Below are 14,666 nucleotides of genomic sequence, written 5' to 3' on the forward strand. Positions count from 1 at the left end.
TCCCAACCAATAGGCTACATCCTCCCGCCTGCAATTTCCGCTCCAGTGTCCCCGCCCCACTGACCGTCCCTCCCCCTGCGTCTCCCGCCGCCTTGCACACAGCTCAGCCGTCAGGCCGCCCTGGACCCGCCCTGGACCTGCTCTGCGCAGGCTCCACACACGCTTGCTGCAGCCTAGACCGGAGCTGCAGCCAGGAGGACGCTGCACCCCGGTGTCTGACCCCGCAGTGAGCGCTGAGACCTTCAGAGAAAAGACAGGCAGCCCAACCTCTGTTTGACAACCGGCCTCCTGGGCTACTTATTACATCAAAACATAACAGGTTAAATTCAGTTACCAGCGTCCCATCCCCACACAAACATGAAAAGCCAAAACCAAATACTGCAGTTGTGCCTTAGGGAGAGACATTTCAGGAACTTGGATTCAGAAAAGAAATGGATGTCTCCAGAAGCCAGTTATCAGCCCATTGCTTACAGCTGAGGGCTAAGCTCATTCCTCTGTAACCACTAGATGGTGGTGTTGTCATTTTACTAACTGAAAACAAGTTAGTCTGATTCATTCAAAAGGTCCCTTCAGAAAAAATACAAGAAAAAAGATTTGTATGCAGTGGCAAATGCAGAGACTCTTGGCTGCCACAGAAGAAGAGAATCAGGAGGGTGTGTGGCCCCAGACCTGAAAACCTCAGATGCAGCATCCCATCTTTGGCTCTGGGAGCACTGTGGAAGAGGAAGACCAAAGGGACTAGGAAGGGAAGGGGACAAAGGGCTAAGACTTGCCAATCTCTAGAATCCATAAGGCGTGGTGGTGCACGCCTTTAATCCCACCACTGGGCGGGCAGATCTCTGTGAGTTCAAGGTCAGCCTGGTCTATAAGAGCTAGTTCCAGCCTCCAAAGCCTCCAAAGCCACAGAGAAACCCTGTCTCGTGGAAAATAAACAAACAAACAAACCCCCACCCCCCAAAAAGGGAAAATTTTGCTTCCTGTTGCATCAACAATAAGTTCTGCTACTCTGGAATTTTTAGTTCCAGAGAGCAGAGCATACCTCCCAAGAGCTGAAATAAACATTTTATTGAAGTGGAAGCTGAGACCTCCCCTGGGCACTTTGGGCTTCTGATGCCATTAATCCTAAAGACTAAGAAAGGAACAACCATGAAATATAACTTTACTCTTTGTGAATATTTGTTGCTGTCATTGGATTAATAATGAAGATGAATGTGCGAGAAAGGGGACCCAAAGATGGACACACATGGAGGGCCCCAGGAAGGGAAAATAGATAATTTCTCCAGGGAAAACTGGGAAGGGTATAGAAGGGGGAGAAATGGGGACGGGAATTGATGGATCTAGAAGGCTGGGTTGGGTGATGGATGCAGAGGATGATCAATGAAAGGGATATCTTTTTTTATTTTATTTTTTGGTTTTTCGAGACAGGGTTCTCTGTGGCTTTGGAGGCTGTCCTGGAACTAGCTCTTGTAGACCAGGCTGGTCTCGAACTCACAGAGATCCACCTGCCTCTGCCTCCCGAGTGCTGGGATTAAAGTCGTGCACCACCAACGCCCGGCAAAAGGGATATCTTGATAGAGGGAGTTATTATGGGGTTAGGGAGAAACCTGATGCTAGAGAAACTCTCAGGAATCCACAAGGTTGACCCCAGCCAAGACTCCTAGCAACAGTGAAGTGGATATCTGAACTGGCCTTCCCCTTAATCAGATGAGTGACTAACATAATTGTCATGATAGAACTTACATACAATAAGTGATGTAGCAGATGTGGAAATCCACAGCCAACTACTGGACTGAGCTCCTGGATTTAAGTTGAAGAGAGGGAGGAGAGATCATCTGAAAAGTCCGATCAAGAGCATGATGGGGATAAAACCACAGAGACAGCTGACCCAAGGTAATGGGAGCTCAAGGACTATTGATTGAGCACTGGAGAACCTGCATGGGAATGAATTGGGCCGTCTGGAGGTGGATGATAGATTGTGGATTGATCTGTTGGGGGGCGTGGGCTGGCAGTGAGATCAGGACTTTGTGTTTATATGGGAGCAGGTGATGAGACACAATACAACTGCCTATACTACAAAAACCTCCTAAAAATTTTAAGAACGGTCATTGGGCCACATTACCACCGGGAAACTGGATTGCCTCTACATAATTCAGTAAAAAGGATCATGTCTGCAGTGAACGAGATCCTTTAAATTATCTCTTTGTGCTACCATATCCTGTGATAAACATGAATGGGAAAATACACCAGCCTAATCCAGAAAGGATGATTGTTGGGGCCCACAGAGATGGCTCCATTTTATCTGGACTTAAGGTCAGAGAGTTCAAAAGTGTCCTCACTCTTTAAAGGATAAAGTCATAAGACCTAAAGTTCTAAGGTGTGGCAATGTAGGATGTTTGATCTTGGTCCTGGATGTCTTAACTAAAGAACAGACTTGGTCTGAGGTGTGATTACTCTTGACTCCCAAGTCCAGATGCCGAAAAATTCAGTCTAAGGTGTGCTTCCCAAATGTTTGGAGAATCAAGGCAGAAAGTTTGGTTGTTCCTTTTACATGACAAAGAAGTCTTTTGCCATATTCTGATTTTAAGTTGGGGTATTTAACAATGTTGAAGAATAAACTTGGGGCATCCAGTATTCACTGGATTGCAATTGTGACCCTATCCTGAGTCTGTCTTTTTCTTAGTTTACTTGCTGTTTCTCAATCCACACTCCCCTCATAGGTAAGTAGCCGGGTAGAAGGCTGAGCCCGACTAACACTCCACAAAGGCAGGTTACAGTAGAAGATAAAGGCAAGACACATCAGGAATCAAGGAATACAGAATAAGGAGTAGAGAACAGTAGTTATAAATTCTTATGGCCATGTGACCAGTAAAAGAAGATAGGATTACAGTTGATATTAGTGTCCCTATTGTATTTTGCTAAAATTGTATTTGTACAGATATTTGTTTTCGGAGGAGTGTTTTTGGAGACCCGGTTTCTCTTTGTTTTTGGAGGCTGTCCTGGAACTCACAGAGAGCCACAAACATCTCCTTCCCGAGTGCTGGGATTTAAGGTTCCAATGTCTTTATCAAGTGGTGTAACAAACTAAGAGAAAGTGAATGTTTACCATACTTAAATTCAAGATGCTAAACTCCTGTTGCACAAGAGACAATGACAACTATTCTAAATTTAAAATGAGATTGCACATGTGAGAGAAGGATTTATATCATAATAGGTGTAATTATGACATGGTTAATGATGTGACACATTTGGGATTCTGTTTGGTATAGTTATCAAATGTTTAGGCGCTATTATGACGTGTTTCTTGTTTACATTTGGAGATTAATCATGACATAGGAATGATTGTGTGTCAAAGTAACAAGGGGTGGACTAGTGATGGTTACTTTGGTTGTCCAATTTACTACATCTGGAATTTACTACAATCCACAAATGGAGGGCACACCTGTAATAGATTATTTTTCTTTGATTTCAAGTGTGTGAATCCACTCCCAGTCCAGACCTTAGGGGTAGGAGGACAAACGCCTTTAACACATATCTTGAGTTGGGAGGACACAAGTCTTTGAAAATGACCATGAGGCTGTAAGATACAACTTTTACATGGCCACACCTTCTATTAGAAGCCCATAAAAGGACATGGAAGAAGGAAGCTTTTGCTCCTTGTCTGCTTGCCCTAGATTTTATAGCACACACATCCCTTCAGTGGCACCCAGGCCTGCTCTTTGTGATTCCATCATACAGTAAAGACCAGCTGAGACATCCAGCCTTATGGACTGAGCAATTACTAGAGTGTAGGACATTCTGTTCATAGCTAGCCATCATTGTATTGGCTGTGCAAGAGGCTGTAAGTCATTCATACAACCATATATATATATATATGATTGACAGTGCCCATGAGTGTGTGTATTTGTGTATGTGTCTGTCTCAAATACTGTCCATTCTCACTTTTTACCTCTCTGCTGTTCTAGTCCATAATTGCAACAAAAGTATTGTGTTCATCTTCATCCATTTAGGTTTGAGACCTACTGAAAATGACCAGAGACATTTGTGAGACTCTGGATTTGGAGCTCTGTTTTGGAGCCTACTGGGCTGAGCAGAGGACTACAGCTAAAGGCAGTGATTCTCCTCCTACATTCCATCCATAGACAGCATTTGAGAGGTAAAGGGTGGGCACTATGAGCCTTTCACTTTCCTAGACTGACTGTGGTCTAGTGTGAGGTCAATGCAGGTCAGTACAGCTTCTGTTGGTTACTGATTACAAGGATCTGTATGGAGTCTAGAGAATGACATATCTAGAGCCTAGAGTCTAGAGCCCTTCCTTCTCTTTCCCTTCTTACTCCCTTTCCTCCTCCTCTTTCTCAATGTTCCCAGAGCCATAGAAGGGAAGGAGTAACTGATGTTTTCAGGGATGGGGCCATGTAACTTACTTATTTTCTGAACCTGGCACAGCAAGTGACTCTGCAGTCACCACTGCATTAAAAAGAGTTTTTCCTATATTTTATCTGAAAGCATCTTTAACAGGAGTCAAAACAACTAATTTGTTTCTGAGTTAGTAAAATGAAGGAGTTCTGTCTAGTGGTGAGAGCAGTACAATGCAAAATGACCTCAACACTGAGCATTTATCAATGGTTGGACTATTGCCTTCTGAAAACCAATTTGTTTTGGAAGGGACAAGTTCCTCACTCAGCCCCTGGCTTTAGTAGCCATGGCAGGCTACAGAAAAGACACATAGTCTTCTGACACAAAGAAACTCTGGATCATGTATCCTTCCAGAGTCTAGGGTCAAAACTGAACAAAACAATCTCCATACCTCACCCCAAGCCTCCTAGATACTTGGTTCCAGAGAACTGTTTGGCCACAAAAGAAACTCCAGGGGAGATTAGAACTTCCCCCTGTGGTCTCCAGGATACAGTTCTGAAAACTATTGGTATCTATGTACAAGAGGAACAAGATGATTTCACAGAAACTACAGAATGTTCCCCCATCAGCACCAACCAATGAGAATAATTAGCACACAAGTATTTTGTGCTAAAATGTGACTTTGAGAAATTCTAACTGTTCACAAATGTCAACCAATCAGAAACCAATGAATACCTACTGATGTAATCCTGTAACTTTTGTCTTTTTTTTTTTTTTTTTTTGATTTTTCGAGACAGGGTTTCTCTGTGTAGCTTTGGAGCCTATCCTGGCACTTGCTCTGGAGACCAGGCTGGCCTCAAACTCACAGAGATCCACCTGCCTCTGCCTCCCGAGTGCTGGGATTAAAGGCGTGTGCCACCAACGCCCGGCTTCTTTTTTGTGTTTTGTTTTTTGTTTGTTTGTTTGTTTTTGTTTGTTTGTTTTTCTGGTGGGGTAACTTTGTGTAGCCCTGCCTGTACCTCAACTGATTCTGTAAAACCATACTGGCCTCAAACTCACAGCGATCCGCCTGGCTGTGGCTGTTGAGTGGTTGGAATAAAGGTGTACACCACTTCCAACCACCTTTAAACCCAAAACTCAGACGGCAGAGGCAGGTACATGGAAATAAGATGGAGGGGTAAGGTGTACATAGTGACTTTAAGGACAGTTAGCACTACACACAAAGATAGAAAACAACAAAGAGATGTAAATGCATTAGAGTATAGAATGATTTTTAGAAACCCTGGTTTGAATAATTATAATAACTCATGTATATCAGAAATATGTAACCTTCGTTAGCTTGCTTGGTCCAAGAAAGCAATCTGTCCATGTAAACATGATGGAACTGTTATTGTTTAGTTGTGGTGTTTGCTGTATTTGAGATGTGAGCTTAAGTGTTGCTCTGTGTGGTCCGAACTCACCAGGTAGACCAGACCGCACTGGAAAACACCAAGTTCCACCAACATCTATTTCCAAAATGCTAGGATTAAAGCTCTGCACCAACATGAGTGTTCAAATGTTGGGGTTTTCTTCTGTGTTCTGTTGACAACCAGTGGTGTGACTGTGGGCTTCTTCCAGGAGGAATGGCAATGCCTGGAGCCTCCCCCGAGGGCTTGGTACTGAAAGTTGCAGAACTGCAGCAGTATGGTTTCTGTGACTAAGAACTGTTTGCTTACAGTCTACCTTGCTCCTCAGCATTTCTTGACAGACTAATTGGCAAGTGTGTGAGCTTTGTGTGAATGAGTCTCACACCCCACAGAATAAAAGAAATCCTCAAAGGGAAAAAAAAAATCATGATGTGTTTCCTTGAATATTGGTCCATGTTAAAATTCAGAACCTCTCTAGTCCATAATATTCTCTCCCTAATCATCCAGTATCATTTCTGCCCCTGAGTTTTCACTAAGCTAGGATTGGAAGTAAGACTCAAGAGATGCCAACTAAAAAGGCTTTATAATATTGCCAGTACTGTGACATTATGACAGTTAGGAAATCATTTGTGTAACCCTGTATTTAGTGTTCTCTTCATCTGCTGAGCACAGTACTGTGTGAGAAATCCAGGGGCTTCCTAAACAATCTCTTTCTCACATGCAGGCTCACTGATCACCCAGACCTGCTCACCTGTGCAGCAGAACAAGGGGACCTGGAAGGACAGAGGAGACAGAAGCTTAGGATTCAGGTATGGTGGAGGGGTTGGTTAGAGAGTGGAAAGTGATCAAATCATTTGATCTTTCAGCATTTTCCTCAAATACAGGGAAGGAGGATGAAAGAGATGGCTCAGAGGTTACTAGCACGGGCTGCTTTTCCAGATGTCCTGAATTAAATTCCCAGTAACTGCATGGTGGTTTACAAACATCTAAAATGAGATCCGGTGTCCCATCTGAGTAGAAATGATTTTTTTTTCCAAACAGGGTTTCTCTGTGTAGCCCTAGCTGTCCTGGACCTCGCTGTATAGATCATGATGGCTTCCAACTCAGAGATCCACCTTCCTCTAACTCCCTATTGGTAGGATTATAAGTCTGCACCACCAACACGTAGCTCCATTCTCTGTCCTTAGACAGGCTTTATTTGTACCAGGAAGGTATCTCCACATTGATGGATAATAGTGAAGGAACAGGTGGCTACCCTATGAAATTTCCAGACACCTTTACTATTCTTTTACCATTCTTCTGTGTTTATATCCAGCTGTTTGTCCATAATTTAATCCTCACCACTGTCTTCGCATTTCCCCTTCAATCACTTGTTCCCTGTTACCTCCATCTCTGTTAATCCCTTCCACCTCCCAGTGCTGTCTTGTTACTTTTCTGGTTACTGCAGTCACTCCAGGTTGTGGACTCACATCTGAAGATGTGGAGGTAGTAACTTCCTATGAGAAAGAACATGCATTGTCTCTCTTTCTGGGTCTGGGTTACCTCAGTCAATACGATGTTTCCAAGTCTGTCTGTTTACCTGCAAAGAGCATTATTTTAATTTTCTTTACAGCTGAATAGTATTCCATAGTGTATATGTACCACACTTTCACCATCCATTCATCCAGTTCAGAGACATTTAAGTTGTTTCCATTTTGTAGCTCTTGTGTGCAGAGCAACTGTGAGCATTGTTGGCCCATTGTCTGTGAAGTACAATGTCTAGTCTTTGAGGGTTTGTTTATTTGAGGATTCTCTATTTTGATTTTAAGTGTGGATAGTTTTTGTTCATGTCCCTTTCATATTCTCTGGTCTTGCTTTTCTGTTGTTGCTGTTGGATGTTTGGTAATAGTCATCTTTTGTCTTTTTGAGAAATATTGGTTTGCTATCTTGGTCATGGACTTTTTCTTCCCAGTTATCTATTCTTCATATTTCTTCCCATGAAACTAATTATTCCCATGATCTCATGAAAGATACCCCTGATTCTCCTGTGTCTGTTTTGCCTGTAAATTATTATTTTCAGGGTTTATTTAGTGAAATCAATTGTGGTGTTGGTGATTAGCTTGGTCTCCATAAGTTTTAACAGAGTAGTGTTCTTTGTGCTTCAGGATGCTTGATGGTGATTTTTCTCTTCAAGTGTCAAATGTCTTTCCATGCTCTCCTGGGTTTAGGATCATTGACCAGACACCTGGTCATATTCTTTTTCTTGGGTCTTTTCATTTGGCCTGACATTATTCTCTAATAGGTTTCAGTATTACTCCTACATTCTGACCCTTTATTTTATAGGGAAGTGATCCATGTGTTCATTGTTCCTGAAAGAGAAACTCAAAGAAGAAAAACAGTAAGAAATGGCTAATTCTCCAGTAAATATATCACAGGTCAGTGGTCCATTCCATTCTCTATCTAAACATTCTCTACTTTGATATATTAAAAATCTTTGATTTTTTTCCTTCTGAGAATTTTTAAAGTTTTAATCAGGATCAATTCTATGAACAGAGAACAATAAAATCACACATTGCAATAAGCAACACAAAAACTATAAAACTCAATCGAGCCTATACAAGCTGAGTCCTCACAGGGCACAGAAGGTCTAGATCCTCACATTGAATTTTATATTTCACAATTGAATAAATTTTGATCTCCTTATCCACCACCCAAACACCAAAAACCTTTGATATAATTAGAACCAGAAAAGCTCTTAGCTTAAGTAACTTTTCCATAACTGGTATTCATTACCTGCATTCAGTCCCTGGTAATTTAACCTTCCTGTTCTCTTTTCTCCAAGTTATACAGTGTCCATATTAACATTGTTTCTATGTACACATGTGATTGGGAGATAATGCACGTGAGCAAAAACATGGTGTTTTCTTTCTGAAAGTGATGACTGCTCTGAATATTACACACCATGGGTCTGTCCATTTCCTGCAAATTTTTGCTTTTTCTCTTGAGCTGAAATGCACAGAGTTTTATAAAATTCTCATCATACTTTCATGTGTTGATACATGAAGCTTTAATTCTACTACTTTCCCTTTCATGATGAAAAACAGCAATAAAGATGAGGTATAAATATCTCTATAGTGGGGGGGGGTGTGTGGAGGTGGGTGTGCGTCTGTTTTTCTCTTCGTATATGGCCAGGAGTGCAATAGCTGTGTCGTATGTTAGTTCTCTCTTCAATTATTTTCAGTAATCTCCAAACTGTTTCCCACAATAGCTATATTAATTTACACCCTCCCCTCCATCAATAGTGAGTAAGGCTTCTTTCCTCTCCCTATGCCATCTCACCTTTGTTGTCAGTTTAGTTGATGACAGCCATTGTGTCTGGGGTGAGTCACTATATCCAAGTAGTTGTAATTTACATTTCCATGGTGACGTTTTTTTGTGATTCTGAGCACTTTTTCAATGTTTATTGTTTGATAGATTTTCTGTCTTTGAAAAGTATCTGTTTAGTCCATTTGTTGATTTGCAATTTCATTTCCAAAAGTCTTCTTTGTAAAATCAGTCATATATTCTGCATGCTATACATGCTATACCTTCCTCTTTCCAAGGGTGTGTCATTGGACCTAGAGTGTAAACATCCCTCCTGGGTCTGTTAGGATAGAGTCATGTAAGGCACAAATACAGACAGAATTGATAAGTGTCAGTATTTTAGCATGATCTCCAGGTACAGCATTTAAAGCAGAGACATGTACAGTGGGATCCTATGTGACATAAACAACACATCCATAACAGAGAGATAACCATGACTAGACCTTAAATTTATTTGTTGTATCATGTATACTGCTTATAAGACTGTCTTTTCCTTCTGCTTTTACAGAGTTACATCATTCATGACAGAATATGAATATATTGAGAAATCATATTTTTGACTAGTTATCTTAGCTCCTCTTCTAAATCTGTGTCCTTATATCCAGGAAAGGACATCCAAATAGCATTTGGTCAAACCATAATTTTTATTTCAGGGTGTGTTGACATTCAGTGATGTAGCAGTGGACTTCTCCCAGGAGGAGTGGGAATGCCTCGACTCTGGTCAGAGGGCTTTGTACATTGATGTGACGTTGGAGAATTGCAGCAACCTGCTGTCTGTGGGTGAGAATATTTTGCTTGTTGAATTATCAAACTACCTTTTGTTTCTTTTGAGAGGTTGTAAAAATCTTTTTTTTATTTTAAAGATTTTATTTATTTATTATGTATACAACATTCTGCTTCCATGTATATCTGCATACCAGAAGAGGGCGCCAGATCTCATTACAGGTGGCTGTGAGCCACCATGTGGTTGCTGGGAATTGAACTCAGGACCTCTGGAAGAGCAGTCGGTGCTCTTAACCTCTGAGCCATCTCTCCAGCCCTGGTTGTAAAATCTTTTAAGCTGTCCTGAAAGAAAACAAACAGGAGACATGGCGGATTTAGTAGTTTGGAAGATATTTTCATGATATTTAGGTTTCTCTTCCAATTTGTATTCCACTAACTATTTTCGTTCCAAGATTCATCCATAGACTCAGGAACATATACCATTCCCACTAATATCTTAAAACTCCTTGTCCATTATTGCAGTACACATATTTTTAATTGTGAGAATAAATTGAGATAAATAACATGGCAAATATGAAATATACTGAGGAATATGACATGACATAACTATCCAGAAAACTTATTTAAATTCCTCTGTTTTATGTTTTCATATACTGATCCAGTACTCTGTTAGCCTTTGGTGTTATTTCTCAAAGTGCTAGCATGGGTAATGGATTGCCTGCAAGAACTGGTGGATTATTGTATTGTAATCGTGATCAGCTCTCTGGAACAAATGAGATTGTCCTCCAAAGAGGAAGGAAGGGAGTAGCCACAAATAGATGGGCAGTGAATGAGCAAGAGAACAGTGAAGGCTTCAAGTGAAAGAGAAAGCAAGAGCCAGGCATTGGTGGCACATACCTTTAATCCCAGCACTCGGGAGGCAGAGGCAGGCATATCTCTGTGAGTTCGAGGCCAGCCTGGTCTCCAGGACGAGTGCCAGGATAGGCTCCAAGCTACACAGAGAAATCCTGTCTTGAAAAAACAAATAAAAAAAAACAAAAGATAAATAAAAGAGAAAGCAAGAGATGAGAATGTTTTTCAGATCCTCAATTCCACTCGCTGGACTCCTGGTCATTTAACTTAGTGTAGTGTTCTGGCCCCAAGATGCATCCTGTCTGTTGTAATAACTGTCAGAAGGCCTTCTGTCTTATTACACCTAAAGTGTGGTGACTTAATACAATTTTAAAAATGCAGTTTTATTTTAACGTTGCTGAAATTGGAATGGAATAATCTTTGAAACTTAATTCTAACATGGATTTTGAAGTAATGTCATTCTGTAATTACCTTCCTTGTATACACATCTTCCTATTATATCCTTCATTTTATGTGCAGTCAGGAATACATAGACATCCTATGGGAAATAATCTGAGGACTCAGATTTGACCTTAGGATAACCCTGTGAGGAAAGTTAAGAAACACAGTGGTGTGTGGAACTCTGAGAATAACTGACAGAAATGAGCAATTTGTTCCCATGACAGACCTGCCTAAAAGGAGGAAAAGCCTGTGATGTCTGGCAGAATATTGTCTTTACATTTATGCCTAAGTATAAATACTGTAAGCCTGGGATTGAATTACGTTCCTCATCCATAATTTCTGAGAAGAAATATTAAAAGATAGAGACATATATTCTAAATATAATCCTTCAATGAGATCTAACAGAAATCTAATTTGTGGCCACCAATTATTTTTCCATCTTTTTCCAGTTAGAGAATTTTGAGAAAGATGAGATACCTTTTGTAACTCACTGACCTTTGAAGGCTGTCATGCTGTGTTTGAGAGAATCCATGCAATTACAGTGAGTGAAAAACTGTCCATTACTGGGAACTCTAACCCCAATAGTTCCAAGTTCACTTATGTCAAATGACAACTTAGGGAGACAGTCATTCATCACATATTTATTATTGGAACAAGCTCTATTAATCTGAAGTTTTCTCATTTTCAGAGAACTATCGCAAATGTAATCCTGTACATCAGCATGTGAAGACTGAAAAGGAGTCTTGTCAGTGTAATGAGCTTGGAAAAGTGCTTCATGACCCCTCTACATGTGCACTTTATAGAACAAGTGAAACTACAGAAAACTCACATGCAGTAATAACTACACATGCAGTAATCCCAGGGATGCCTCTGTTGACTCATCAAACCCAGACAGACGTGAAAGCATGCACAGTGGAGAAGAACCTTGCCAATCTAAAGACCGTGAGGAATCCTTAAATTTGTGTTCTGACATTCTTCAAGATCAGACAGGCTACACTGCAAAAAAAGAGCACAGGCAGGAAGAAGGTGAGGAATCTTTGAGCTCTGTATACAGTCTTGTGCAACACCCAATCTACATTGAAGAAAATCCACACCAGTGTGGGAAATACAAGAAATGCTTCAGGACTGCTTGCTACCTCACAGATCACAAAAGAATTCCTACTGGAATTAAACTCTGTCAGAGCAACATTAGTGGAAAATCCTTCACCCAGCATTCCAGTTGTAAAATACACCAAAGCCTTCATTCTTCGGAGAAACCATACACTTGTATGGAATGTGACAGGTCCTTAACTTGCAATTTGCAATTTAGAAGACATAAGAGAGTTCATATTGGAGAGAGACCTTACAGTTATATGCAATGTGACAAGTCCTATACCTGTCTCTCACATCTTAGAAGACATCAGAATTTTCACACTGGAGAGAGACCTTACAAATGTATGGAATGTTACAAGTCCTTTATCTGTGATTCATATCTTAGGAAACATCAGAGAGTTCATACTGGGGGAAAAACCTTACAAATGTCTGGAATGTGACAAGTCCTTTACCTGGGATTCAGATCTTAGAAAACATGAGACAGTTCACACTGGAGAGAGACCTTACAAATGTAAAGAATGTGACAAGTCCTTTATCCAGAACTCAAAACTTAGAACACATCAGAGAGTTCATACTGGAGAGAGACCTTACAAATGTATGGAATGTTACAAGTCCTTTACCTGGGATTCAGATCTTAGAAATCACCAGAGAGTTCATACTGGAGAGAGACCTTACAAATGTATGGAATGTGACAAGTCCTTTACTGGGAACTCAAAACTTAGAGCACATCAGAGAGTTCATACTGGGGAAAAACCTTACAAATGTCTGGAATGTGACAAGTCCTTTACCTGGGATTCAGATCTTAGAAATCATCAGAGAGTTCACACTGGAGAGAGACCTTACAAATGCAAAAATGTGACAAGTCCTTTACCCAGAAATCACAAGTTAGGGCAGATAAAGGGTAGAAATAGAGGAGGTCAAGAAAGGAGATGCCTTGAGGGGGAGACTGTATAGGTTTGGAGAGAAGTCTGGCACAGGAGAAATGTTAGGGGATCCACAGAGATGACCCAACTAAGAATCTAGGCCATGGTGGAGACAATGCCTTTGATGCCCTTCCCCTGTAAAGAGATTGATGTCTACCTTGGTTACCTTCCCTAGAGCCTCCATCCAGTAGCTGTTCAAAGCAGAAAAAGTTACCCACAGTTCAGCACTGAATCATACTCCAGGAATCCAGTTTTGAAGAGGGAGGAAAATGAGCAAAGGAGCCAAGAAGGTACGGGAGAAACCCTGAGAAACAATTGACATGACCTAGTGAGAGCATGGAGACCCTAGTCGTAAAGCTGGGAAAACAGCATTGGACTGAACCAAGACCTCCGAATGTGGGTGCCAGCTAGGAGGCCAAGACAGTCTATGGGTCTTCTAACAGTGGAGCCACCCTTTATACCTAGAACATAAATGGTCTTTTGGAGCCCATTCCTTATGGAGGGATAATATTGCAGCCCAGATATAGCAAGGAGTGGCTAGGCCTCCCCCAAATGATATAACTAACTTTGAAGTTCCCCTGTGGATGGCCTCAGTACCCCTGGCAACTAGGTGGGGGATGGATTTTGGGGTGGTTGTTGGGGAACATGGGAGTATGTGAGGGCTAGGGAATGGGGGATGGGTATGTTAATGAGTGCCTCTAAAATACAAAAAATAATAAAAAATGAGAATAAATAAATTCAACAAAAAAGAAAATAACATATATTCACAGGTACACTTTAATTCCTTTTTTTCCAGTCTTTTTATTTATTCATACACAACTACTTGTCTTCTGGTTTGTTGAAGCAGTAAGTCAGACACTTGCCAAAGTAATGTCTGTCAAAATGGCTAGCCATGAAAACTCCAGCACCACACTCTTCAGATGGACACTCTCGAAGAAGGCGACGAATTTTGCCATTTTCATCCACCTTATAGTACTTCAGCACAGCCAACTTAACCTTCTTTCTCTTATGTTTATTCTTCTTGGGAGTGGTTTAAGACTTCTTCCTCTTCTTAGCACCGCCACGAAGTCTCAACACAAGATGAAGGGTGGACTCCTTTTGGATGTTGTAGTCAAAGTATGGCCATCTTCCAGTTGCTTACCAGCAAAGACCAGTCTCTGTTGGTCAGGAGGAATTCCTTCCTTATTCTGCATCTTGGCCTTTACATTTTCTATAGTGTCAGAGGGTTCAACCTCGAGCGTGACGGTTTTTCCTGTAAGGGTCTTCACGAAAATCTGCATCTTGGTAGTGGTTCCACCACAGATGGCGAATCAGAAAGCCACTTTAATTCACTTTGAAGTATGAGTACTACAGAAGTATTCACGCTAGTACTTAAAATACTATAGCTGCCAGTTGTGGTGCTATATTTTTTTATGATTGATTAAAGCTTTCCTGAGGATACAGAAAGCAAAGTCAGCCACAAACCATAGAAGCCAGGCAAACATTAATCACAGCAGCCAGAAACTTAGAGGTTTTGCATACCTTTCATCCTACA

At 41.1% G+C, this 14,666-nt stretch overlaps 1 protein-coding gene and 1 pseudogene across 1 annotated transcript; one reads left to right on the plus strand and one right to left on the minus strand.

Moving 5' to 3' along the window:
- The first annotated feature begins 5,975 nt into the window (after positions 1–5,975).
- On the plus strand, positions 5,976–13,183 carry LOC100768463 (zinc finger protein 54-like). The gene is given in 6 exon segments (XM_027434034.2): positions 5,976–6,034; positions 6,484–6,568; positions 9,755–9,881; positions 11,806–11,942; positions 11,945–12,616; positions 12,618–13,183. Coding segments are annotated over 6 exon segments (1,626 nt in total). The 3' UTR covers positions 13,164–13,183.
- A 750-nt stretch (positions 13,184–13,933) lies between these two features.
- Positions 13,934–14,412, minus strand: LOC100765583 (annotated as a pseudogene).
- Positions 14,413–14,666: the final 254 nt, after the last annotated feature.

The sequence above is a fragment of the Cricetulus griseus genome, unplaced genomic scaffold (genome assembly GCF_003668045.3).
Source record: "Cricetulus griseus strain 17A/GY unplaced genomic scaffold, alternate assembly CriGri-PICRH-1.0 unplaced_scaffold_30, whole genome shotgun sequence".
NCBI lineage: Eukaryota > Metazoa > Chordata > Mammalia > Rodentia > Cricetidae > Cricetulus > Cricetulus griseus.